The following is a 27,628-nucleotide window of genomic DNA, read 5'->3' on the forward strand; positions in this document are numbered from 1 at the left end:
GGCCTGACTCCAGAAGACGGGTGAGGAGAAACAGTAGCTATGATATGGCAGTGGGAGGGGCAAGGGTTCTGTGGGTCCCTTCCCCTTGGGATTTAGGGCATGTGAAAGAGGTAGCTATAGTTTAAAGAGCAGAGCCTCTGTGCCTGGGCCTCTGTACTTTCTCTCCATTCTCTGTGGACATTCTGAAGGCCAAAAAACGGTGGCAGATCAGAGTCCGCCTTCTTCCAGACAGATCTGTTCTTTGCTGCCACACTTCTGAGCTTCCAGGGAACAGATAAAGTTGCAGAGACGATGGGGCATGGGATCATGCTGAAGGACAAAGGTAAGAGCCTCCACCTCCTCTCTGCCTTGAAGAGGGTGGAGGGGTAGCTCCACTTCTGGAGGCTTGTAGCAAGTGTTGGACCTACCACAAAGGAGGCAGGGGAGGGCAGCACTCCTGCTTTGGAATGTGGGGTCCTGCAGAGGCTGTGAGAAGGTAAGAGGCCTTAGGTTGGGTGGAGAGGAGCAAGAGGTATGAGGGGAAGGTAGGTCAGTTGCCATGCCATAGCTGAGGGGGCCTTTATTGGACGTTGAGGGCACCAGGAAGGTAGGTAGACGCTAGAGGGTGTGGCACACCTTCTCAGGGTGTAATGGAGCCTGGATGTCCAGTTTGTGGGTCTTGCTGTCCTTATCGATGATCTCCAGCCGCAACTTGGGCGAACGCTTCTCAGCCTGGGGTGCAGGTAGATCAGGGCTCTTGAGCAGCTGCTTGTCTGAGTCCTCCACAGTGATGCGCAGAGTACAGCCCCCTGGCAGCAGGTCCTGTTCGTAGGCGGCCGCCAGCTGGTTCACCACACGGCGCTCTACCTGCAGATGGCAGGCAAAGTGGTTGTCACTGCTGAGGCCTGGGCCAGCCTGTGGCCTGAGGCTGAAGGCCAGGCTCTATCACTTACTGCTAGGACAAGTACTTACTCTGACCTTCAGTTTTCTCATCTGTAAAGGGCTAACAACAAACAGCTTGTGGGATTGTGCTAAAAAAACTCAGTGATGTCAGTTTCTGAGGTTTGCAACTCAGTTCCCCATCCTGGTAGGATTCCTACTTGGTTACTCTCCAGAATAGGGCTTGACTTGATCATCTTGTGTTTATTTCTATAGGGACATCTACTCGGGATATGAACGATTGTGAGAGCTCAGGGACTGGGTCTGGGGGTATAAGGGAGGGAGGTGTAGATGCCTCACTTCTCTAGGGTCCTGTGCTTACCTCATGCTTGATGGATCGGGCGCCATAGTGCACATTATAGCCATCGACCAACACATCTGCTACCTCGCGGTCCCAGAGCAGTGTGATGTTGTGCCTTTGCTTGGCCTGAGAAAGGTCAGATAGAAATGTGTCCGCATAGGGCCCCCTGCTTTCCATCTCTCATCACTCATGCCTGAGGCCTGGGCCTGAGAGAGACAGAGACCGTGTGCCCCAGGGCCACTGGCCCCACACCACCCTGCTCCACCTCCTTCTGGGATGTAACGCTCCCCGCAGGCAGATATCCTGTCTCCACCCACGGCCAGAACCACTCTTACTCTCTTGGCCCAGAAGTTCAGTTCCTTGTTGACTAGCTGGATGAGCTCCGAGTGGCAGAAGGGGAGGAAGTAGACAATCTCATTGATTCGTCCCAAAAACTCATCTCTCCGGAAGTGAGCCTGCAGGGCCAGGTAAAGGGTGGGGTGAGCTCAGTGACTCAGATGGGGGTAAAGGCAATTATTGGACCCCAATGGGTCCAATAGCTTTAGGATGGCTTAGAGGATTCCCCTCACCCAAGGCTCCAGCAAGAAGGACAAAGACCTCTTACTTTCAGGATGGGGCGAATCACATTCTCCTTGAAATTCTTTGAAATGGTGATCTTGTCACTAATCTGGACATCCCCTGTGGAAACAGAATCATAAACTACCTACTCTCCACACCCAGGAGACTTTGGAAGATGTGCCTGCTCCTTGACCCCATCCATGAAAACAGCCCTATTCCTATCCTCAGCGTGACCCTGGTCAACGTCTTAGGCTCTCTGGGCCTTGACCTGGTCTTCTTACCTGAGCAGTGGGAGGATTGGACTGGGTACTTTTGAGGCCCTTCCAGCTCCCACAAAGCCTGGGGCTCCTTAGGGTGGAAGTTGTGTGAGGGAGAGTTAGGATCAAGACTTGAGTTCTAACTTGGAGGAAGGGGGCTGGAGGGTTCAATTACGAATGGAGGGCGACAGACTTCTGTCGGAAGCGCTCCTCCTTTCCTGCACTCTCTAGCCCACCTCCACAGGAAGGCTCCATGGCTGAAAAAGACTGTGTCCACCTCTACACAGTTTCTGATCTGCTGTCCCCTTGTGGCACCAAAGCATCTCTATCTGTTAAGTATGGACCTCCTCAGTCCCCTAAGACGCTGGCCTCTTCCTGGCCCCTCACTCTCAGGTGGCTCTGTCCATTCCTCTGTCTGGAACTGTCCTGTTGCCCAAGACTTGGGTCTCTACTGAGGAAGTGAGGTCACTACTTGTCCTTCTCCCTCCACTATCTGTATGGTACTTGGTGTCTGGTCATTGACAGCTGTAGATAGAACTGCCTATTAGGACCCTCACGAAGGCATAGGACCCCAATGCCACCCTTGCCCCAAGAGATGTGCTGGTGGCCCGGGCACTTGCCCCATTGCCTTGACAGCTTAGGCCATGCTCCATACCAAGGTTCTCAGCGATGCGGTTATGGCTCATCTCCAAAGCTTCCTGCCTCAGCTGCAGTGCATGCTGTGCAATCTCATCGCTGGCCACGTTGGAGGTCATAATAAAGATGGCATCCTTGCAGTCAATAGTTTTCCCTTTCCCATCTGTCAGCCGGCCCTGGGAAAGAACAGTGACTGCACAGTTAGGGATCTATAGGACTGAGCACCTCTTTCAGGTCTCGCCAGAACCCCTGTGCCTCCCTCAGCCCTGGCAGAGTCAGCTGCTGGCTCCCTGGGTTCTCCAAACTCTGTTCTCACTGCCCTGGGCTGCAATACTCACATACTAAGCACTTGCAGGCGAGACTGCATCTGCTGTGTCATCAGTTGGGGTCCCAGTCATCGCTGGCCCCCAGAAGCCTGCTTGATTTCACATGCATCCATCCAACACTCTTTCCTCGAAGCCCATCTAAGCCAGGCTTTGTGTTGGGGCACTGGGGACTCACTGAGCCCTCGCCATGCTCCCAGCCTAGTGAAGGACTGACACTCAGGAAACCAGCAGTGACAAGTCAGTGCATTATGTGCTATGACAGGGGAAGACTAAGTTGCTGTAGGAGTTCAGAGGAGGGTATTTTACCAGGCCATTGAGAAGACTAGATACGGTCATACTGGAGAAAGTTCCTTAGTTAACCACGCTGTGCGTATGTTTTTCTTTCTTTTTTACTTTTTCCAAATCTATCTTTATTAAAACTACACAAATGTCCCGAACTGTTATTACTGCAGCAAATGAATATATTTGTTGGATCAAAATGAATAAAGTGAATTGAAATAGGTATCATCTCTGCATCTTCGGAGCCATTCTCTGGCCTAACAGTGAGGAATAGAAAATAAGGCTCTTCCTTTACCCAACTTAAGAAGTTTCATTAGCCTCTTTAGATCTTTCTAGGAGTGACACAGAAGAAAGCATCTATACTGGATATAAATGCACCAAGGAAAGAGAAAAGAAGCAACAGCAGAGGGACGATATAGAAGAATGAGAAAAGGTTAGTTGTCTGGAGCCATTTAGTTGAAGGGCAAGGAGCTTCACCCACTTTGTAGTCATCTACACCACTCACAAAAATGAGGGGATCAGGAAACATGCAGATACTCTGGTACTTTCAGCCTCTTGGGTAGTGCATTTTCACCAAAGAAATAAAAGTTGGCTTTGTATCTCATTTGCATAATTGAACCACTTTCTTTGACTTGTTTGCTTTTCTAATGTTCTTTAATAAAAAAATCAAATGCTTTTTTTTAATCACTTCATATTCATTTTGAAATATCCCCCAATTCTGTGAGCACTATAGAACAAAAGCAATGATCAGGGCCTCAATGAGAGGAACTGATGGAGTAAAAGCAGTGGACACTGATGGGTACTTCCACCATAGGGACCAGCTCAATGCTTTCTGTGCACTATTGCACTCCGTTCACTAGAAGCTCCAAGAAGGTAGAGGCTGCATCTTGTTCTCACTGGGTCCTAGAAAAGTGTCTAGCACATGGTAAGTGTTCAGTACCTGGGTGCTGAATGCCTAAATCCTCACAACCCCTACATAGAAAATGAGGTTCAGAAAGGTCAAGTAACTCAAATATTCAAGGTCTCACAGCTAGTAAATTCTACAGCTGAGGTTCAAACTGTCTGATCACAGAGCTCGGGCTCTTAACTCTGCACCTGGCTACTGAGGTCACACTGACAGTGCCGGATAAATGAGGTTCCAAGAAATTTTCTTTTCCTAAATAAAATTTTCTCAGAATTCTGCCAAATTTAGTTTGCATACTTTGATCCTTGGAGAGAAGCAACTGGGACAAGCGTGGGAACAGGGAGACCTGCTTGGGACTTCCTCTGGGTTACAAAGCAGAGCTCCGGCCAGGCTCTGAGGGAGAGGTCACTGACCTCAACCTGTCGGCTCCTGCCTGCCTCAGCGCATAACCAACCCTCAGGTGCTTCCCTTTCCCTATTGGCCTCTCTCACAGTCATCAGCCCTTGTCTCCAGAACCAATGCAATGGCAGCTAGCCTTGGTCCTCACAGGCAGTATGGGAAGGAATGTGCATTACCTGGGCACCAACTGCATGCTGGGCATGGTACCAGGTGCTTCTCAGACTCATTTTACACTGGTCCTTGGCACAGGCTTCTCAGAAAGTGTTATTTCCAAGGGAGTCTATTCAAAAGGGGCCTTGAGATCCAGGTCCATGGTCACTCTCCAGACCCTGCTTCAGGGTGGGACGGAGGGAAGGCAAGTGCACAAATGTATTTAAAAAAAAAATTTTTTTTTTGTATTTTCTGAAGTTGGAAACAAGGAGGCAATCAGACAGACTCCCGCATGTGCCCAACCGGGATCCACCCGGCATGCCCACCAGGGGGCAATGCTCTGTCCATCTGGGGCGTCGCTCTGTTGCAACCAGAGCCATTCTAGCGCCTGAGGCAGAGGCCACAGAGCCATCCTCAGCGCCCGGGTCAACTTTGCTCCAATGGAGCCTCGGCTGCCGGAGGGGAAGAGAGAGACAGAGAGGAAGGAGAGGGGGAGGGGTGGAGAAGGAGATGGGTGCTTCTCCTGTGTGCCCTGGCCGGGAATCGAACCCGGGACTCCTGCACGCCAGGCTGATGCTCTATCATTGAGCCAACCAGCCAGGGCCACAAATGTATTTTTTAAAATTGATTTTAGAGAGAGGAGGGAGGAAGAACAAGAAATATCAATTTATAGTTGTTTCACTTTAGTTGTTCATTGCTTGCGTGTCATATGTTCTTTAACCAGACAAGCCCAGGGTTTTAAACCGGCAACATTGGCATTCCAGGTTGACACTCTATTCACTGTGCCACCACAAGCCAGGCACAAACAGACAGTCTTTTTTTTTTAAATTATTTTTTACTTATTCTTTTTTAAAAATTTTATTTTAGAGAGGAGAGACAGAGAAAGAGAGAGAGAGAGAGAGAGAGAGAGAGAGAGAGAGAGAGAGAGAGAGGGAGAAGTGGGGAGGAGCAGGGAGCATCAACTCCCATATGCGCCTTGACCAGGCAAGCCCAGGGTTTCAAACTGGCGACCTCAGTGTTCCAAGTTGACACTTTATCCACTGCGCCACCACAGATCAGGCAAGGGGATGAATGTACTCCTTAGTGGGGACCAGGTCTGTGTGAGTGTGTGATGTGCCCAAGTGTGTGCATACAACACTGTTTGCAGAGCTCATTCCTGAGGACTGAGTGCACACACTGCTATACTGGCCAGAGCAATAACCAGTGGCAATTTCATTCAAGAGATCAAAACTCTGCTCATCATTGGGCCTGAGGATGGGTCCCAGTTGGGGGAGGGGAAGAGGTGCTGTGTATAACTGACCCAAGGGTGACTTCATGTCTCCTTGTCCTCAGAGTCCTTGGCAATAAAGATGTGTCCCCAAAGGGGCGCTGCCACTGCCCACCTCCTAGCAATGAGTGGAGGGTACACACTGTGGGTGGGGCACAGATACTCATCCCAGGGCTCTAGGGGCTGTTCTCCCATTGCTTTTATACTTGAAGAGGAGCAGAGGATGGGCTCTTTGGGGACCAGTCTCTTCCTGGACTTTGGCCCTGTGCCGTAGGTTCTAGGGTCATCTGGGAGGTGACCAGCATTAGTCCTGCTTGGTGCTTTGGTGAGAGCAGTAAGGCTCCTGCTTTTCTGGGTCTAGGGCTGTGAGAACTGGCTGGGTGAGGACAGGAACTTCCCTCAGGCCCCCAGACTGGATCAGGTGCCCTAGCAGCTTGCAGTACTTGCTACTTCTCCTAGGGCAGCACTTGCCACAGCGGGCCGAACTGCTTTTTGTCGCCCGCCTGCCCCACTCATTCGTGAACACTGAGGCAGGGCCTGTGTTTTGTCTGTATCCCCTCCGTCCCACACTGGCTCAGTCTCTTGCTTTGTCTACTACCTCTCTACCAAGTTCTCCTTTGACTCTGACAGGTGGCAGGCTCTGTTTTAGCCCTCGCCTCTTCTCCGCACCCTAGACTCTCCCCTCCCTTGGTTGCCATTACCCTCTCTGCGCTGGAGCCCTCCTGAATCTCTATTTGCAGTCCACACCTCTCCCATGCTCCAGACCTCTCCAACAGATAAATGCACTTAGACAACTCTGTCTGGTTGTCCCTCAGGTGTCACCTTCAACAGTTTCAAACTCAGCTTCTCACCTTCCTCACCAATTGCTGCTCACCCTCCTGCATTCCCTGCCTCAGCTGATGGCAGCAGCATCACTCCAGTCACCCAGGCCAGAAATCCTGCCACTCATCATGCCTGCCCCCGCCCCGCCCCGCCCTACGCAGTCACCGAGTCCTGCACAGTTGACCTCCTCATCCCACGGTCCTGCTTTAGGCCTCTCAGCTCTAGCCCAAACTCTTCAATAGTCTCCTTGCTGCCTCTTTCTTCCTTCCATCGTCTCACAGCTGCTGACAAAAACTTTATAAAATCTGACCATGTTTCTCTCTTGTTTAAAGTCTTTTAAAGACTCCCTATGACCCACCAGCTAAATCTATGTTCCTTTGCCTGGCATTTTAACTGGCCCCAGTCTACCTTACCCAGCTCATCACCACCATTCTGTCCTCACTTCCCCTGCAGTTGAGTAGCACTGAACAGCCGGTGCTCCCCGATACAGCAGGCTGCCTCATGCCCCTTGTGCTTCTACTCATTTGATGTCTTCTGCTGGCCCTCCTCCTCTCTGTTCCCTTGGCAAACACTTGATCACTGGAAGTTTCACTGAATTACTACCACATTGTTAGCCAATAGAGCACTTCCCCTGACGCTGTGGGCTCTGGCAATGGTTGGAGTACAATGAGGTCCCTGTCCTCGAGGGGCACATACGCATAAGTCTGGCTTAGATTTATTTAAACTTGGATGGCAGCTTTGGTCAATGGAACCAAGGGCATAGACATCAGAAACGGCAGTAGGCTAGTAGGGGCTGCAGAAAGAATGATCAATTTCCCAAAATGCAGTCATGGAGAGTCAGCAGCAGGGGAAGGGTGGGCAGGGCTTCCACAAGGGGCCAATGGCATTCTAGTCAGCAGTTGCCTTCCATCCTTCTGGACCAAGGAGGCCATCCAGGGATGCCAGAGGCCAACAGGCTGCTGGATTCTCCCTTCCTGTGACTGCTTCCCTGCAGATCTGCCTTTCTTGTGACCCTGGCTGCATGGAAGTTATTATCTGAGCTGCAGGCTCTGGAACTGGATGGACTGCTTAGGTTCTTTTATTTTTTTAATTTATTTTTTCCTTCTTTTCCAAGTGAGAAGAGCTGAAATAGACTCCTGCATGTGCCCTGTCCGGGATCTACCCAGCAACCCCTGTCTGGGGCCATGCTCGCAACTGAGCTATTTTTAGCGCCCGAGGCAGAGGCTCCACAGAGCCATCCTCAGCACCCGGGGCTGATGCACTCGAAGCAATTGAGCCATGGCTGCTGTGCGAGGAAAAGAGAGAGAGGTGTAGAGAGAGAGAAGAGGGAGAGGTGGAGAAGCAGATGGTCACTTCTGTGTGCCCTGACCAGGAAGTGAACCCGGGACATCTACATGCCGGGTCGACGCTCTACCACCGAGCCAACTGGCCTGGGCATATGGCTGCTTGGGTTCAAACCTGGATTCCCTCTTCTCAGCTGTGTGACTATGGGTGAACTACTTATCTCACTTCAGTTTCCCTATCTGTTATATAGAGGCAATAATAACAACAATCTCATATGATTGTTGGGAAGATTATAGGAACCGATACATGTAAACTTTTAGAACAGTGCAAAAATACTAACTATATATTATCATGTTTCCTTCCCACCTGCCTACTAGACAGGGAGCTGTCAGAGGGCAGGTTTGGGTCTGGTGCAGAGCTGAATATCTGAATCCCATCAAGAGGCTGGGACAGACAGAGCAGGAGGTCTAAGAGCAGAGGTGTAACTGAGTGACATTTGAAGGACTGGTCTTCATTCCAAAGCAGAGGGTCTGGGGACAGGGAGTAGCTGAGGGGCTAGGAAGATAACAATAAAACTCGAGCCAGGGACAAAGATGCTGGGCTAGGCAGGGAGGGTGGTGGGAAGTTGTGGGACATTTGAATGCGGGTCTTCATGGCTTGGTACCTAGTCTGCTATTTGGTCCAAGGATAGTTTCTTCATGCACCTCACTTAGTGCACTTGTGACATAAGGAGCAAAACCCCTTCCTGTTTCCCCATGGTTGGGGGGCTAAGTGGAAAAGATGGGCTGGATTCCGTTTGGCAACGTGCTGGCTAATATAGCTCCTGCATGGGGCAGAAGAGAAGCCTCATCCTGGTTCTGTGGCCACTGGAAAGGGTGGAGGTCAGCCCCTCCATAATCATAAGCTCTCCCTCCCCAGCTCAAGGGAAGGAAAGGCACAGAGGAAAGAGCTGGGCTCCAGGGACAGATGTATTTGCAGCCCAATCCTGCTCCTCCACATAGTAGCTCTGTGGCCTGGGGCAAGTCATTTCTAATCTCTGAACCTCAATTTCTTCATCTGTAAAAAGTGAGATTGTTTCTACTCTGCCCAGCTATTGGATGATTAGCAGTAACATCTGTAAAGTCTTTAGCACAAGCATAGTACATATAATATACTGAATAAAAGGGGGTTCTTCTCACTCAGAACTTATTCCACCTGTGTATGCATGTGTGTATGTGTGTGTGTGTGCACGCGGGGTGTGTGTGTGTGTGTGTGTGTGTGTGTGTGTGTGTGTGTGTGTGTGATTTGTGAAGAGCCTGGAGCTCCTCAGAACTCCATGGGCCAGAAAGGTTCTCGGAGCTTATCTGGGATCCAGCCTTCTTGTTTGTCACACAAAGTCTCTGATGCCTAGAGATGAAACAGAGCTGGAACTACAAGTTCAGGTCTGTCTCTCCTGGCATCCTGGCACCTCTGCCCCACTATCTCTGGAAGGTAGCCTGGGAAGTGACAAAATTTCATCTCTTGAGCAGTGCAGGTCTTCCCTCGGTGCCTAGCCTGGGCCCTGGGCCAGAGAGAGGAGGAGGAAGCCGCATCTGCTAATGTACACAGGTGGAGCAGCAAGTTGAGGAATGATCAGATAGGCCCCTAAATCCTTGGTTCCTACTGGTTTACAGACCCCCATACGTCTAGGTGTCCCTGCCCCCATTCCAGCCCAAGCTGACTTTCACCTCATCAAACAGCTGCAGCATGATGGTGAGCACATCTGGATGAGCCTTGTCCACCTCATCAAAGAGCACCACAGCATTGGGGCACTGTTTTAACTTCTTGGTCAGCTGGCCACCCTCCTCGTGGCCGATGTAGCCTGGTGGGGATCCGATAAACTTGGCCACCTAGGGGAAGAGAAGAAACATGTTATAAAGGCCTTTTCATGCTTTTAGTTTCCAATTTGGGGCATGCATAGGAAGACGACTTTATACACAGTACTAAGCCTGTCTGTCACAACAAAGAGAGTCAGGCTGTCTCCTGGGGTGACAGAAATCTTGCCATGATGGGACAGCAGATAGATCATTTCTATGTTTATTCTTCAGAGCAAATCCTATGCAAACACATCAGTGACTCTGCTGCACACATGCCCCCAAAGGACAAATCCTAAGGCTGTTGGAATGATCTCAGGCCCAAATGACAAGCCACATCAGAATATCCCAGTAGTCATGCCGACAGACCCTCCAAACCGTGCTTCCCTGAGTACCCTCTCACCTCATGCCGCTCCTGGAACTCAGACATGTCCAGCCTGATGAAGCCCTGTGTGGGAACAAGCAGGTGTCCAATTGGCAGGAAGGCAGAAGGAAGGGTTAGGGCGGAGAGCATCACAATATGCCTTAAGCTTTCAGACCATATCAACTCAAGGATCTTTTATCCCATCTTATGATACATTCTTTCTGGCTCCTTGCTTCCTGTCATTCCCTACATGATTCCACTCCCTACCTTAACGAACCCAAGCCAAGTCCCTGCCCTTCTAAATTTTGCCCAGAAAGTCTCTTTTCTCAGGCAGGCTTCTACCAGTCTGATTACGTCATCCACCCAATTTCCCACCCATTCCACATTTCCTGAGGGCATCCTGTGTGTGGCATGGGAGCTACAACAGTGAACGAGGCTTGGTCACTGTCCTTGAGGGGCACCCATTGAGTGGGGCAGGGAGACATGGACAAAGCCAGCCACAATCGGTGTGGATCGTGATGACGTGAAAGGGAGCAACAAGAACCCAGACTGCTCCATGGTGTCCTCACCTTTGCAGGTCTGTGTGGGCACATGCCCCTTTTAGTTTACTTTTCTTTTAAACAAATAAACCTTTTTATTTATTTCATTTCCTTATTTCATCTAAAAGTCACTCATAACATAGCTTGTAGCCTTTCTCTCCCCACTGCTGAGACTGGGGTGATTTCCAAGAAAGTGGTTCCCTGGGAGGAAGCCTGTCCATGATTGGCCCCAGGGGAAGAGAACACTGGCTAGTGTGGGATTTCTGAGTCAGCACAGGCAGAATACACACTTTTTTTCATGAAGAATGTAGGGAGCTGTAAGGGCAGTCCCAGGTGCCCTGTCTCTCCACCCAGAGCAGGGCTCCCCTCTCTCTCCCCAGGCCCCTGTCCTCCTGACACGTGCATCTGTCTGAGAGAGCACACGTCTCTTGAGAGCCAGGGATGAGGGGTGCCAAGACCCTGAGAGGGGGTTGCTGTATCTGAAATGTAGGTCTATTCTAACTCAGCCCTGGTGTGAAAATCACTCAGTGATGTACTTTTAGTGTTTTTCTCTGTCCTGTCACTCTGCATCCGGGTACAAGATGGCAGAAAAAGCCCTAGGCAGGCAGCCAGGGGCTTCAGCTCCCAGTCTCAGTCCTGCCAACACCTTTGTGGCCTTGGGTATGCTGCCTCCCTTTTGAGCTGTAGTTCCTTCCTGTGTAACACAGGCCCATGTTTCTTGTCCTAGTCTCACCAGGGGCCTGAGGAGAGGACCTAACCCAGAGGTGGGAAAGGTCACGTGGGGGTGATCCCTGCTATTTGAGCACACAGGGAATTAGCAGCAAGCGTTTTTTCAGAGGCCCCAGGCAGCTCAGCCAAGAGAAACACAGGCTTCAGGAAGGGTGAGAGGATGGACATGGGAAAGCTGGGAGTGCTTCCCAGAGGAAGCAATGGGCTGGAAGCCACAAGATGGGTATCTGATAATAGCTGACAATCACTGAGTGCTTACTATGGGCCTGGCAATGTCTAAGCAAGCTATTAAGTGCTCAGAACATATACAAGTCTATGAGGAAAGCACTATTATCATCCCTACCATAGAGATGAGAAAACTGAGTCATAGATTCAAGTACTTGCCCAAGGTCACTCAAACTGGCTCCAAGTCTGTGCCTCTAGCCATTTACTCTACTGCCTCATATTTCCCACTCTGTCAATCAGCTGCATTATTGGCAGTCTTCACCTGAAGGATTCTGAGTTCTGTGCCCAGAAATCCATGTTCTAGGATACAAGGAGTACAGACTAGGGCTTACTTATGTCAAGTGATCTGGGTTCTTGCCCTAGCTGCTCTACTAAATTGTTATGTAAATTTGAACAAGTCTCAGGGCTTGATTCTTGACTGGAATAATTTTGGTTTCCTATGATCTTAGCTTAGGGTTATCTAGAAGTAAGGCAATGATAATGACAGTACTATATGTTAAGGATGATGTTTAGCATTTTATATCATTATCCCATTAACCTTCATAATAATCCAATAAGATAGGCACCTATATTGAACCCATTTTACAGTTGAGAAAACTGATGTAAACAGAGATCCTAGCCAACTCCACAGAGTAGTTTAGAGCTGGGATTTGAACACAGGCATCTGAACTAAGATCCTTCCTCTGACCCCTTTGTTATACTGCCCTATAACTACAGGTCTTTATAGCTCTACCACCTTATTTCAGGATGAGATCACAGAACAGCATTAAGGTTTTCTTTCTCAAGGATTATTAACCCTAATAATGAAAGTTAATAAAACTGCTCAATTTGGAAGGAGTAGTAGAGGCTAATGATAGAAAAAAATAAGCTCATAGATCTGATAAAGAAATTATGCCCTGGCTGGTTGGCTCAGTGGTAGAGCATTGGCCCGGTGTGTGGAAGTCCCTAGTTGATTCCCAGTCAGGGCACACTGGAGGAGCAACCATCTGCTTCTCCACTCCTCCCCCTTCTCTCTCTCTCTCTCTCTCTCTCTCTCCCTCTCTCTCCACCCCCCCCCCCCCCCAAAGCCACAGCTCAATATGCTCAGCAAGTTGGCTCCAGGAACTGAGGATATCTCCATGGCCTCACCTCAGGCACTAAAATAGCTCAGTTGCCAAGCAATGGAGCAGTGGCCCTAGATGGGGGTTGCCAGGTGGTTCCTGGTGGAGGCACATGTGGGAGTCTGTCTCTCTGCCTCCCTGCCTCTCACTTAATATATATATAAAAAAATTATAAAAATGTGCAAACAATGCCTTGTATGGCAGGCAGGCCTGGAGATGAGTGGCTCTTCACAAATGAGGCAACTAAGGATCAGAGCTGGAGCTTCAATTCAAGTCACCGATTCCCAAGCCAGCACTCATTTCATTCAGTCAGGCCAACTGAACACTGGGCCCTGGACATGACACTTCCTACACATCACACCTTGGCTCCTGGTGGCATTGGGTACCCTAGTTAGGTGGCTTTTAGTCCACACCTCTCGGGTTTTGAAGGTCTCAAACATGCCTGGTACATAGCCAGAAAATGTCTATGCTAAACACAAATCTGTAGTCAGGGGTTCTGTAGAAGCACTACTGAGAATTTAAAGAAAAATTTTATTTTGGTGTGCTGCAGATTTTTTTTTTTTTTTTTTTTAAGAAATTTATTGATTTTTAGAGGAGGGGGAAGCAGGAAGCATCAAATCATATTAGGTGCTTCCTGTATGTGCTTTGACTGGGCAAGTCCAGGGTTTCAAAACTACCTAGAATTCAAAAATAAAATACATGAATGGTTATATAGGGCTTCTCGTGCCTCTCATCTCCCTATGTGACAATGAGACAAATTGACAAGTTTACAATCGAGCCTTCTATTGCACTTGAGAACAGTGATATTGAGAGAAGAGTTGAGAGACTGGATTAAGATTTTACTTCAACAACTGACCTTGGACAGACCCCTTAATACTTAGGGTCAGTCTTCTCATATGAAAAGTAAGTCTAATTTAGCATCTATGCTATTTTCCTCATAAGATTAAGTAAGACAGTCAATGGGGGGGGGGGGAGTTGGAGGTGATGAATAAACACAAGATAAGGGAACAAGCACTATGTGCTAGAGCCCGAGCTCATTTGATGCTCATGACAACCTCAGACAGTACTGGACAGACTCTCTTGGCGATAACAGAGCTGAAATGTAGAGGCGTAAAGGAAGCTGCCCAGGGCAAGTGGAGAGTAGAACTGGAACTTGAGACAAGGAATGACCGGCTCCAGAGCCTGCATCGCGCAGCCCACTACCTCCGACGGGTGAGGGCGTTGCTTCCTTCTTCTGGGAGATGCATATAGTGAAAGGTGCCATCAGAACACCCTACACTAGTGTAAATGTGCCTCCAACTAAACTGATAACTCCAACTGAGCAATGACTTGCATCATCAGTCTGTTCATAAGCCCCCTCTCCTTTCCACACCAGCAAGTCAGCAGATACTTTCCTTCTACTTCCACTGTGTATGAAGACACATTGAGACAGCATGGATAAGGAGATTATAATTTGTAATTAAATATTAACCTTTCTGACAGTATTAAAATTAAAACACTCAAAATTCTTCATCCCTAATCAGGTGGTTCCTGCCCGTAACTGCATCTTCCCTAATAGTCTTGTTAGTTTATGGCCCTTTCTAGAGTGCTAATTGTTTCAATTGCTGCCAACCTGATGAATTGTCTTAAAAATGCTCTTTCAGTTGAAGCATATTAGCATGTCACGTGCTGCTTCTTGCCTGCCTGCCTGTCAAGTGGGTCTGCTCTAGGTTTGGTTGAGGCAAAGCACAGCTAGTAGCAGAGCCTGGGAGGCTTAGAGGCGTCAGCCAGTTATTAGGGAGAAGGAGGCCACAGGTGCAGCTCAGGACACAGCCTGAGCTACTTTGTTTCTTTGGCTGCCAGGCCCTCAGGAAAGTGACAAAGGGGCAGGTAGGCCAGAAGCGGGATAGAGGTGCCCAGGGTTCTGCTGCTGGGTAGTGTGGCTGGCCAGGCCTAAGCAATTCTTATCACCTCAGCTGGGGGTTTTTCCACAGAAACGAGGCAAAGGCACCTGGGGTTGCAGGCGACCTCCCATGGCGGGCAGGAGGACCTCAGCCTCCACACCGGGAAGGCTGGTAGCAATAAAAATGTTTGGCCTTCACTGAAATGCTTCTACAGTCTCCAAGGATTGTCTTCTCTGACATTTAAAAAAAAATTTTATTTATTGACTTTTAGTGAGAGAAGGGAAGAGAGAGAGAAAGAGAGACAGAAACATCGAGTTGTTTTTATATGTGCCCTGACCAGGGATCGAACTGGCAACCTCTGTGTTTCAGGACGACGCTCCAACCAACTGAGCATCGGGCCAGGGCTCTGACATTTCTCTGTGCATGAAAGCACTGCCTGTCAACCTAGAGGTCAAACAGAGCAGGCCTTGGAGAGCCAGAATCTGAACAAATAAGGGACGGGGACGGTCCTCACTTATGGAAAACACAGGGCTCTGAGTTATGGGGAAAAGGGAATTGGGACCACCCCACAGCTTAGACAAGAAATTCTGTTTAAAAGTTCATGTGGGGCCCGGCTTGTGGTGGTGCAGTGGATAGATCATCAATCTGGAATGCTGAGGTTGCTGGTTCGAAACTCTGGGCTTGCCCAGTCAAGGCACATATGACAAGCAATAAGCAAGCAATGAATAACTAAAGTGAAGCAGCTATGAGTTGATATTTCTTGCTCCCCATGCCTTCTGTAAAATCAATAAATAAAATCTTAAAAAAAAAACAACTCCTGTGGGATGGATAGAAGTAATAAGACATCCTCTTGTCCTACTTGTTTTCTCCTACAGGCCCCGACTCCCTGTAGCACGGCCTTGATGCGCAGTGATGGTATGCTTCTAAAGCTGTTTCCTCTCCAGACTGAGTTTCTCAGGGTAGGGAGAATATCTAAATAAACAGTATTTTTTAGGAACTAGTGTAATAGCTGGCACAGGGTAGCTGATGCCTGAAAATATTGTATGGATGAAGCTCAATGTGTTCTCCTACATGCTCTAAAAGTCAGGGCAGGGCAAGGAATATTCTCCTTGTTTCACAGATGAAGAAACTAAGGTACAAAGAGGTTGAATAAATTGCCCAAATTACTGGAGCAATTGGTAGCCAAGCTGGGGCCAGAGGTGAGGCCTACTTCATGGGTCAGAACGTATCTTTTTGATTGGTTATTATCAGATTCAGGGAGCCTAGGGTTTCTGGGCTAGCAGGAGCGGCGAGGTCTCAACAGCCTGAAGATCAGACCTAGCCCTTACCTTTTTGGCATCTTTGTGCATATATTTAGCTGTCTGCTTGGCCAGCTCTGTTTTTCCTAGTAAGAAATAAGGGAGAGGAACTGGGTTAGGACCAGATAACTATCTCCTGGAATGAAAGATTATTAGAAATGCATGGACACTAAAAATAATTTCAATGATATTAACGTTTCAATGATAGAAACGTTGAATCTTGGAGAGGGTCAGTGACTCCCAAAATAATCAAGGGAATTAAGGGTGAAGCTGGGACCAGAATAAAAGTCTAAATTGCATCTTCATTTTTCTGTGGGTGGTGATGTGGAGGAACAGTGTGTGTGTGTGTGGTGACTGTGGAGGAACAATGTGTGTGTGTGTAAATTTGAACTCAAATGAACATGAATAAAAACAGTCACAAAAAATGGCTGCAGGAATGACTGAGTCATTTAATCAGCGTGGAATAAGCCGGCCTGCTGCAGTTTCCCCTGAAGCCAGGGAGGATGGTCTTACCACTTGACTGTTGGCCTAATTATTTCAGAATATGGTAGCTTTTCTTTGTTCCTAGAGGTTATGCATGAATGGCCCTCATGTAATAACCTCCAGCCAAAATTTTCCTATAAATATAAGTAAGGTCTCAGAGCACCCCTGAAGCTCTAGAACTCTTCCTCATAGATGTGCACAGCAGGTGGCCGACTTTGGAGCCCAGGCTGAAGCTTCCCGGTCTGGTGATGTGTTCCTCCACTGTTTGGTGAGATTCTTACATACTCATAATTCTCTTTTTCTTAGTCTATTGCTTTAACTAGCTATTACTCTAGAGCCCAGTATGATGATGTTGTATAGAGCTGCTACTATAGAGCCTAGGCTGATGTTTCTTCATCTGGTAATTTTGTGTAGCTTATTGTTTATTGATTTTTTCTTTCTTTATTCTACTTTAGGTTACATAAGTTCAAAACCCTTTTGATTTTGCCTTATTTTTAATTATTATTAATCATAATAAATTTCCCCCTAAAACCCATCCATGAGTAATTGCAACTCTGTACTGTACCTCCTGCATAGCACAGGGACTGAGATTTTTTTCTCTATAGCAGCATCTTAAGAGTGGGAGGTTGACTCTTATAATCCAGAACCAACCTGTCCTTTGAAGCCCAGCACAAACCCTGTCTCTCCCAATGCTGTGACCTCCTGGCTCACTGATACCCACGATTGTGCCATCCAGCCAGGCCTGGAGCCATAGACCAATTAGAGGCATGGAAGACAACTCTCCTTGACTTCACAGACTTTCTCTGTAATATAAAGAGGGAGTGGCAATACCAAAATGCTGGTTCTGAAGGGCCATTTGGCATGATGGTCAAGCCTTTGAAAGTCACCATCTAGTATAGTCAAGTTCTAGAGTATCATGATGAGGTGGTGGTAACCTTTTTGGATCCTGTATCTGAGGGAGAGATAAACCCATAAAAATGTTTAGAGGGGCCTGACCAGGCAGTGGCGCAGTGGATAGAGCATCAGACTGGGATGCGGAGGACCCAGGTTCGAGACCCCGAGGTCGCCAGCTTGAGCGCGGGCTCATCTGGTTTGAGCAAAAGCCCACCAGCTTGGACCCAAGGTCGCTGGCTTGAGCAAGGGGTTACTCCGTCTGCTGAAGGCCCGCGGTCAAGGCACATATGAGAAAGCAATCAATGAACAACTAAGGTGTCACAACGTGCAAAGAAAAGCTAATGATTGATGCTTCTCATCTCTCCGTTCCTGTCTGTCTGTCCCTGTCTATCCCTCTCTCTGACTCTCTCTCCGTCTCTGAAAAAAAAAATGTTTAGAGGGAAAGAGGAGGCAATGAAATGTATGAAATTCCCCATCAAGACAATGGCAGGAGGTGGTGGAACCCGGGGAAGTTTATGAGGGCAGAGAGTGAGGGGGTGCGAATGCCTCAGCCCAAATGGCTTGAAAAATACCCAACCCACTTTATTGTAACCAGTTTTTCTATGCACCTATCACTGTACTGGCCATCAGGGACTTTGTTTAGCTCCTAGCAAGCTATGTCTCAGGTTGTACTTAAAGATGTTGATGTGCTGGGGAGTGGAGCTGGTTTAATTGTATCCAAAGGGCAGCCTCAGGGGATGCAGAGTGGCTGGAGTGGGGCAAAGGGCCTGGCCCTCCAGGTGAATTAGGGCCTGCACCCCAGCCTCCAGAGGGAGGGGCTATATCCTTCGAGCTATACCTAATGTGACAGGTGATTCTCTTGCTGGCTCTGTAATTTGGAAGCAGTTGCACTGGGAGCTGGAGTTGAACTAGAGGTGGGTAGCCTGGCTCTGGCTCACAGAAGTTGGGGCTCCCCCAGCTCTTCCTCCCCACCTGCCCCCATTACCTATTCCAGATGATCCCAAGAAGAGAAAGACCAGAGGGTGTTCTTCGTCATACCAGCCATTCTCTTTCCTCCGGATTGCTACAGCCAAACACACAAGACAGGGGACAGGGAGGGAGGCAGATAAATCAATGACACAAAAGGCAGGATAATTATCACTAAGTATACAATATGTTTTACTGCTCTGCGCCCACTCAAAGTCCTCACTACCATTAGTGCTGCCTAATCTGATTAGCTGCCAAGGCCCCTAGAGATACCTAATCAGGTTAGCATGGATTTGGAAAGCTGCCCAGAGCAGATTTCGGATAAAGTTTTCCAGGATGAGCACTCAGTGTTGCCAGGGAAACTGAAAGGCGGGTGGATGGTGAATGGAGGTAAAGGGGGTGGGAGGGTTGCTGAAGGAGAATTCAAAAGGAACTTTAGCTCTCAGCTGGTTACCCAATCTACCTAGCACTAGTGGGAGACTCAGCCTGCCTCCCATGCAAACGGGAGGCAGAAGCCCACAGCAGACCTCTGGGGATATGCAGTGTGAGCTCTGGACTCTTTCCCATCTGGGGAAACCAAGGTCTGGTCTTCCATCTGGAAATACAGTCAAACTCACTTTCTGGAAGCCAGTCAAAGGCAGTGTGGAGCTCAGGGCACAGAGGGGTGAGCCACTTGGTTAGCATCTCCACTAACCATGGCCTCCAGCTGCTAGGGGGTAAGTGGAGGGAATGGGATAGATTTATACCAGGTTCCCTAGGGGCACAGCTCTGATAGAATGAGACTCAGCCTCTCCTCTTTAGGAGGAAATATATACCGTATTTTTCTCTCCATAAGACGCACCTGACCATAAGACATACCTAGGGGTTTTTTTGTTTTTGTTTTTTTAAATTTTATTTTATTTTTTCATTTTTAGAGAGGAGAGAGACAGAGGAGAGAGAGACAGAGAGAGAGAAGAGGGGAGGAGCTGGAAGCATCAACTCCCATATGTGCCTTGACCAGGCAAGCCCAGGGTTTCGAACTGGCGACCTCAGCATTTCCAGGTCGACGCTTTATCCACTGCGCCACCACAGGTCAGGCATACATAGGGTTTTAAGGAGGAAAATAAGAAAAAAAATATTCTGACCATATGGTGTGTTAAAATATTTAATAAAATACTGTATTTTTCACTCCAGAAGACTCACGGGCATTTCCCCCTCCACTTTTGGGGGGGAAAAGGTGCGTCTTATGGAGTGAAAAATACAGTAATCAGGGCTGCACATTTAAGGTAGGGAAATCACATGTCCAAATACAGGGTGGGAGAATCAGACTCAGAAGCATCACTCAAGCATAAGAGTGGAAGGCAGAATGAGGCAGACCATCAGAAGATGAGCCATTTATTGAATGAACCTGCTATCGACAGCTGGAAAAATCAACCTGCACAAACACCCCACAAGGAAATTCTCAGCTCCATTATTCTGAACAGAAAACTGAAGCAAGAGATAAAGACACTTGTCTAAGTCACACAACTGGATTACTAGTTGATTGGTAGAGATGTTAGAGTTGCTTCTCTCTCTAAACTGGTCTCTTGGTGGCACATACAGCTGCTTAACCCTTTGAGTAGTGAGTTATTTCATGCACGCTAACCCCTGGGAGATTTTTTTTCAAAAAATGAAATTAGTTCCAGTTTTAGTTTTATTAACTTAAAATCATGTTTGTTTAGCCTGACCAGGCGGTGGCGCAGTGGATAGAGCGTTAGACTGGGATGCAGAAGACCCTGGTTCGAGACCCCGAGGTCGCCAGCTTGAGTGTGGGCTCATCTGGTTTGAGCAAAAATTCACCAGCTTGAACCCAAGGTCGCTGGCTCAAGCAAGGGGTTACTCGGTCTGCTGAAGGCCTGTGGTCAAGGCACATATGAGAAAGCAGTCAATGAACAACTAAGGTGTTGCAACGTGCAACGAAAAAGTAATGATTGATGCTTCTCATTTCTCCGTTCCTGTCTGTCTGTCCCTGTCTATCCCGCTCTCTGACTCACTCTCTGTCTCTGTAAAAAAAAAATAAAAAAAAATCATGTTTGTTTAATAACCAATTTATGAAAACCAGGAGAACATACATTCCCCCCACCCTTTTTTTTTTACAGAGACAGAGAGAGAGTCAGAGAGCGGGATAGACAGGGACAGACAGGAACGGAGAGTTGAGAAGCATCAATCATTAGTTTTTCGTTGCACGTTGCAACACCTTAGTTGTTCATTGATTGCTTTCTCATATGTGCCTTGACCACGGGCCTTCAGCAGACCGAGTAACCCCTTGCTCGAGCCAGCGACCTTGGGTCCAAGCTGGTGAACTTTGCTCAAACCAGATAAACCCGTGCTCAAGTTGGTGACCTCGGGGTCTCGAACCTGGGTCTTTGGCATCCCAGTCCGACGCTTTATCCACTGCACCACCGCCTGGGCAGGCCATTTCCCTTTTTTAAATGTTGCCTTACACATTTTTAATACAAAAATTTTTGTTATGACCATACTCTGGATGGTCAGGAGGCATGAAGATGTTGTACATGAACGTTCATACTACTCAAAGGGTTAAAAAAGCAAGTATCACTTTGGATTGCATTATGGTTAGATGGCAGTCAGAAGCAGGAGGGGGAGAGAGCACTGTGTAATGTCAAGGTCAGTTTGCAAATGGAACAGCACATATGGTCTGGTCGCCACAGTCAGGGGGAGATTAGTAAAGGAATATATGTCAGAGGACAAGGCCTGGAACCAAGTCAAATGAGAAAGATGTGATGGTCTAAGGGATGTGCCTGCCAGTCTTGTGGTGTAAATATGTATTATACTGTGTGGTGTGATCCTTGTGGTTGGGTTTCAAAGAAGAGGCTGCAGCTCTTCCCAAAAGTAGCCAGAGGTGACCTTTGAAAATGGTTCACTATTCACTTGATCCAAAAACCCCACAAAGTCATGTAAATCAAGAGGTTCAAATCTTCGTGTTCACTTAAGAACACATAAAACTGCCCAGGCCATCAAGGGTATGCATATTCAAAAAGCCACCAAGTACCCAAAGGATGTCATTTTACAGAAGCAATGTGTACCATTCTGTCATTACAATGGCAGAGTTGGTAGGTGCGCCCAGGCCAAACAGTGGGGCTGGGCACAGGCTTGATGGCCTAAAAAGAGTGCTGAATTTTTGCTGTACATACTGAAAAATGCAGAGAGTAATACTGAACTTAGGGTTTAGAAGTAGATTCTCAGGTCATTGAGCACATCCAGGTGAACAAAGCTCCCAAGATGGGAAGGAGAACTTACAGAGCTCATGGGCAGGTTAACCCTTACATGAGCTCTCCCTGCCACACTGCGATGATCCTTACTGAAAAAGAGCAGACTGTTCCTAAACCAGAAGAGGAGGGTGCACAGAAGAAAAAGATATCCCAGAAGAAACTGAAGAAACAAAACTTATGGGAGTAAAAATAAATACTAATAAAAGTAAAAGCCACCCTGGCCAGGTAGCTAAGTTGCTTAGAGCAGAGGTCGGGAACCTTTTTCGCTGAGAGAGCCAGGAACGCCACATATTTTAAAATGCAATTCTGTGAGAGCCATACAACGACTCGTGTATGTTACGCATTATCCAATAAAAATTTGGTGTTGTCTCGGGGGACAGCTGTGATTGGCTCCAGCCACCTGCAACCATGAACATGAGTGGTAGGAAATGAATGGATTGTAATACATGAGAATGTTTTATATATTTTTTGTTTTTGTTTTATATTTTTAACATTTTTTTAAAAAATTTTATTTTATTTTGTATTTTTCTGAAGCTGGAAACGGGGAGAGACAGTCAGACAGACTCCCGCATGCGCCTGACCGGGATCCACCCAGCACGCCCACCAGGGGCCATGCTCTGCCCACCAGGGGGCGATGCTCTGCCCCTCAGGGGCGTCGCTCTGCCGAGACCAGAGCCACTGTAGCGCCTGGGGCAGAGGCCAAGGAGCCATCCTCAGCACCCGGGACATCTTTGCTCCAATGGAGCCTTGGCTGCGGGAGGGGAAGAGAGAGACAGAGAGGAAGGAGGGGGGCGGGGTGGAGAAGCAAATGGGCGCTTCTCCTATGTGCCCTGGCCAGGAATCGAACCGGGTCCCCCGCACGCCAGGCTGACGCTCTACCGCTGAGCCAACCGGCCAGGGCCTTTTTAACATTTTTTTTATTAAAGATTTGTCTGCGAGCCAGATGCAGCCATCAAAAGAGCCACATCTGGCTTGCGAGCCATAGGTTTCTGACCCCTGGCTTAGAGCATCATCCTGATGTGTCAAGGTTGAGGGTTCTATCCTGGTCAGGGCACATACAGGAATCAACCAGTAGGGCCACATCACCAGCTGGTGGTGATGCAGTGGATAGGTAATTTATTTTCCTGGGACACTGAGATCATTCTAGGTTTGAAACCCTGAGGTTGCTGGCTTGAGTGCGATCTCTTTCAGCTTGAGTGTGGAATTGCAGACATGACCCCATCCATGGTCACTGGCTTTAGCCCAAAGGTTCCTGGCTTGAGCAAGGAGTCACTGGCTTGGTAAGAGTCCCCCACTCGAGTCACATATGAGAAGTGATCAATGAACAACTTAAGTGGCCCAACTGTAAGTTGATGTTTCTCAGCTTTCTCCCCCCTTTTCTCTCAAATTAATTGGAAAAAAGAAGAAGAAAAAGAAGGGTAAGGAAGAAGAAGGAAGAAGAAAGAAGAAAGAAGGAGGAAGAAGAGGCTACCGAAGTCAAGGAAGGCTTTTTGGAAGAAGTGGGATTGACGGTGTATTATGGAGGCCGGGCAGGATCTGGAGAGGCAAAGGTGGCCACCTGACACAAGCGGAGAGACAGGAACGAACATGAGCAGTGGTGGGTAGGATCAGATTACAAAGGTCTCCAATACTAGGAGTTCAGCTCCATGCTGTGGTCTTCCTCACCTTAATCTCTAATGCTGCTACCTCAAGTACTTTCTAATTCTGGCTTCAGCAGAAACAGATGGAAACTGCAACATCATGGACTGCAGACTAACCACTCTGCCTGCCTGGGAGATGCTCCCTGAAAATCCTGAGAGGGGCCTGAGAAAACAGAGTCCAACATCTCCCCTGGACTAGGTCCAAGGCATCTGTAAATCAGCTGGCCCAGTCCTCTAGAAGACCTGGCTCTACAGGGAACCCAGAAGCTCATAGATGCCTGAAGGCTGGGGACGAAGGGGAGAAGTCCAAACCTGGCTGACAGAGTCTCCAGTGTCTTAAAGAGAAATAAGAACCCAGGAGTGGGGGTATATGGAGAGGTGGAGATATTATAAAATGGTAAAGGCTAGATTTTTGCAAACACTAAATGTGCACGTCTGTTGGGCGGTCGTGAGAGGGATCATCTGAAAGGAGTCAAATTCTTCCAAAAGTGAGCTGCATTGAGAATCTCAGTTGAAAAGAAGCTGAGCATAAACTGGGTTCAGACTTCATGGGATATCTGGAGAGGGAGAGAGAAGTACCCAGCATCACTTAAGACAGGTGGCCTGGGTTTGGGGGAGATGGGCTCTCCAGGAGTCATGTACCTAAGGTTCTGACCTGGACTTCTCTTTCAGGGGAGCTGTCTGGCCCACCAAGGGCTGCACATTTCTGGGTGATGCAGTTCACACACCATGGAGAATGCGGAATTGGATTATGCCTGGGGCCATCTTTTTCTCCTTCTTTTCTAATAATGCACCTGGGAGAAAGCTCTTTATAATGCCGGGCACACTCCACTGCACAGCTGTCCCTGGTCAGTTCTGCCAGACCTAGGGCGTCAGTCTGGGGTGGGGCTGATCTGGGCTCCCTGTGAAACAGGTGAAATGCCAACCATTAAACAATTACAACTTGGGATATTTCTAATAATATCTGAAGAGAAAAATGGCCAAGCAAATGGTGTCCGACAGAATGAAAAATGGAAGCAGCTAGGAAGGTGGGTGCCAGAGGGTGTGGTTGGCGGGGTGGCAGAGGACCAAGGCTGGGATCTGGAGGGTCCTGTCAAGGCAGAGGCTGGACAGATGGAGACCGGAATAGACCCATGTGGGATGTGGCCATAGGTACTGGTACTTTCACTGTGAACCAGCAAAGGCAGCATTTTACTCTGCTAAACACTTCATAGAAGTTCTCCAGACATAACTTCTTTTGAGCCTCTTATAAACCCATGAGGCAGGCAGGGCAGGAAACTTGATTCCTGCTCTTAGATAAGAAAATACGTACAAAGAAGTTAGGTGACCTGCTCTAGGTTACACAGGTAGAGAAATGAAGACCCTGGGCTTTACCCCCAGCTCTGGCTGGTGTTTGAGGCATTGAGGGGAAAGGAGTCAGTCTGCCCCAGCCACAGCGCCACTTCAAACCTTTGCTTCACTTGGAAGCCTGTCTGGCTTGCACAGCCATTCAACACAGGATCTCAGGAGCCCTGGTCCCCTGACCTCTGCTCTTGGGTTTGAGATGAAGCCAGGGTCCCCTTTCCTGGCTGGTCTCATCCCTGCAAACTCCAAGCAGGCTTGGCTGACTCTCCACATGTGGGACCTGGGCCAGGGCCTCCTTGCTAGGTAGGTTCTTCCCTTACCAGAGCACTTGCCCCTAGCCATGTCTACCACTACTGGACTATCTTAAAACTTACCTGCAACAACTCTTTTTGATGAACTCCACCATCTCACACTGGCCCCATTACTCTCAGGGTCTGAGTTCATCTATGGGATGGTGGGATTGTGGGGTGGAGAAGGTAGGAGTTACAGGAGCCTTGACTAGTTTGGAGCCCTGACTCTGACACTTACTAGCTGATTTTGAGTAAGACATTTGTTCCTTTGGAGCCTCAGTTTCTTTATCTATAAAATGGATATACTATACACGCTAAGTCAGCCCCACACGAATATTAATTGAGCTAATGGTTATGAAAGCGTCCTGTAAATTGTGAGAGGTGGAATAATAAGAAAAATAACCTGACCAGGTGGTGGCACAGTGGATAGACAGTAGACTTGGGATGCTGAGGACCCAGGTTTGAAATCCCAAGGTCGCCAGCTTGAGCATGGGCTCTCCAGCTTGAGCAGAGGGTTGCCTGCATGAGCATGAGATCATAGACATGACCCTATGGCTGCTGGCTTGAAGCCCAAGGTTGCTGGCTTAAAGCCCAAGGTCACACTGGCTTGAGCCCAAGGTTGCTGGCTTGAGCAACGGGTCACTGGCTCAGCTGGAGCCTCCCGGTCAAGGCACATATAAGAAAGCAATCAATGAACAACTAAAGTGTCACAACTATGAGTTGATGCTTTAAATCTCTCTCCTTTCCTGTCTCTCTCTCACGCTAAAAATAAAATAAAAAATACTGGTAGTCATAGTGGCAGCAGTGGCAGTAGCCACTAGTTTTTTTTTATTATTATTTCTTGTCACTGGCTTTGGTATTTTACAGCTATCTCTTTCCTCCCTAGAATACTCCTGAAAAGTAGGTATTATAGCTATTTTACAGAAGAGGAGAATGAAGCCCAGAGAGGGGCAGTGTAAGGGGTTTCATCAGCCTCTGCCTTTGTATACAGGGGGAGGGTGTGCTCCAATCTCACTGTACGTTCTGTGGGAGCAGGTGCCAGGAGTTCTGTTTCCAGAGGGGCCTTTGGGACTAGCCCAACTGTGGTATAATGCTTGCTGATGAAATACATTAATTTTCAGTCTTTCTGGAATCACAAGAGGGAAAGATACATAACTCCCATGTTACAAAGAGTGAAGCTTGGACCCAAGAGTCTCTTATGGCTCCAAGTGGTTATTACTACCCTTGGGTGAATAAGGCTTCTGATCTCTTCTTAACCCCTCTCCAGGGAGCTTATCCATTTGTTCAGCAAATGAGCTCTCTGCCGGGTGCTGGGGCAACTACAAAACCTAGAGTAAGGTCTCTTTTAAATGAACATGGTTCTGCTGCAGGTTCCAAATGGGATGTGAGCACTGGGAGAAGTGTGGGAAGAACCATTTATGCCCAACTGACATTTGTGCCTGAAGAATAAGGGGGAGACAACCAGGCAGTCTAGGTATAATGGGACATTTCAGAAAGAAAGACCCAGCGTGTGCAAAACCAAAGTGAGGGGAAAAGAGCTGCCTCCTCCTTCTATCCCAGCCTTTGCCTCCATCAGCTCAAGGCTGAGATAGTCTGGGTGGGCTGACACATCCTTCCAGGAAGTTCTACTGATCTACTGTGAGAGATCTTTTTTTTTTTTTTTACAGAGACAGAGAGAGTCAGAGAGAGGGATAGACAGGGACAGACAGACAGGAACGGAGAGATGAGAAGCATCAATCATTAGTTTTTTGTTGCACATTGCGACACCTTAGTTGTTCATTGATTGCTTTCTCATATGTGCCTTGACAACGGGCCTTCAGCAGACCGCGTAACCCCTTGCTCGAGCCAGTGACCTTGGGTTCAAGATGGTGAGCTTTTGCTCAAACCAGATGAGCCCTCGCTCAAGCTGGCGACCTCGGGGTCTCGAACCTGGGTCCTTGGCATCCCAGTCCAACGCTCTATCCACTGTGCCACTGCCTGGTCAGGCTACTGTGGGAGATTTCTTAACCTAACCTGGAACATGTTTGTTCCACGCCTGTGGCATCTTCTAGGGCAGGGGTCCCCAAACTATGGCCCGCGGGCCGCATGTGGCCCCCTGAGGCCATTTATCTGGCCCCCGCTGCACTTCTGGAAGGGGCACCTCTTTCATTGGTGGTCAGTGAGAGGAGCATAGTTCCCATTGAAATACTGGTCAGTTTGTTGATTTAAACTTACTTGTTCTTTATTTTAAATATTGTATTTGTTCCCATTTTGTTTTTTTACTTTAAAATAAGATATGTGCAGTGTGTGTAGGGATTTGTTCATAGTTTTTTTTATAGTCTGGCCCTCCAACGGTCTGAAGGACAGTGAACTGGCCCCCTGTGTAAAAAGTTTGGGGACCCCTGTTCTAGGGGAACCAGTCCTTCAGAGGGACTCTCATGGTTGAGAGTCACCTGAATGTCCATTAGTAATTTCTCATCTACGGCTAGTAGGTTCAAGGAGCACAGCAAGTACCTGTTGACTGAGTGGGTACAGGAGCTTTGACTGTGGAAGATGTTGAGAGAACAGTTAATTTTTAAGGATTAATCTTTCTGAAGGCACACTGTTGCTACTGAGTGGTTAATATGTTAAAAATGTAAAGAATAGCTTTTGCTGAGCCCACTTGTGTGTGTGTGTGTGTGTGTGTGTGTGTGTGCGCGCGCGCGCGCTAGGT

At 48.1% G+C, this 27,628-nt stretch overlaps 1 protein-coding gene across 1 annotated transcript in view; it reads right to left on the minus strand.

Moving 5' to 3' along the window:
- Nucleotides 1–266: 266 nt before the first annotated feature.
- The window catches only part of CLPB (ClpB family mitochondrial disaggregase), a 183,775-nt gene continuing 156,413 nt past the window's right edge, over nt 267–27,628 (minus strand). Inside the window, exons 8-16 of the mRNA XM_066367494.1 lie at nt 18,434–18,511; nt 16,102–16,157; nt 10,337–10,381; nt 9,808–9,969; nt 2,690–2,846; nt 1,824–1,897; nt 1,555–1,674; nt 1,241–1,345; nt 267–846 (exon numbers count right to left, since the gene is read on the minus strand). Of these exons, the coding sequence (XP_066223591.1) occupies nt 598–846; nt 1,241–1,345; nt 1,555–1,674; nt 1,824–1,897; nt 2,690–2,846; nt 9,808–9,969; nt 10,337–10,381; nt 16,102–16,157; nt 18,434–18,511 (1,046 nt within the window). The 3' untranslated portion in view covers nt 267–597. The remainder of the gene's footprint in view (nt 847–1,240; nt 1,346–1,554; nt 1,675–1,823; nt 1,898–2,689; nt 2,847–9,807; nt 9,970–10,336; nt 10,382–16,101; nt 16,158–18,433; nt 18,512–27,628) is intronic.

The sequence above is a fragment of the Saccopteryx leptura genome, chromosome 1 (assembly GCF_036850995.1).
Source record: "Saccopteryx leptura isolate mSacLep1 chromosome 1, mSacLep1_pri_phased_curated, whole genome shotgun sequence".
Taxonomy (NCBI): Eukaryota; Metazoa; Chordata; class Mammalia; order Chiroptera; family Emballonuridae; genus Saccopteryx; species Saccopteryx leptura.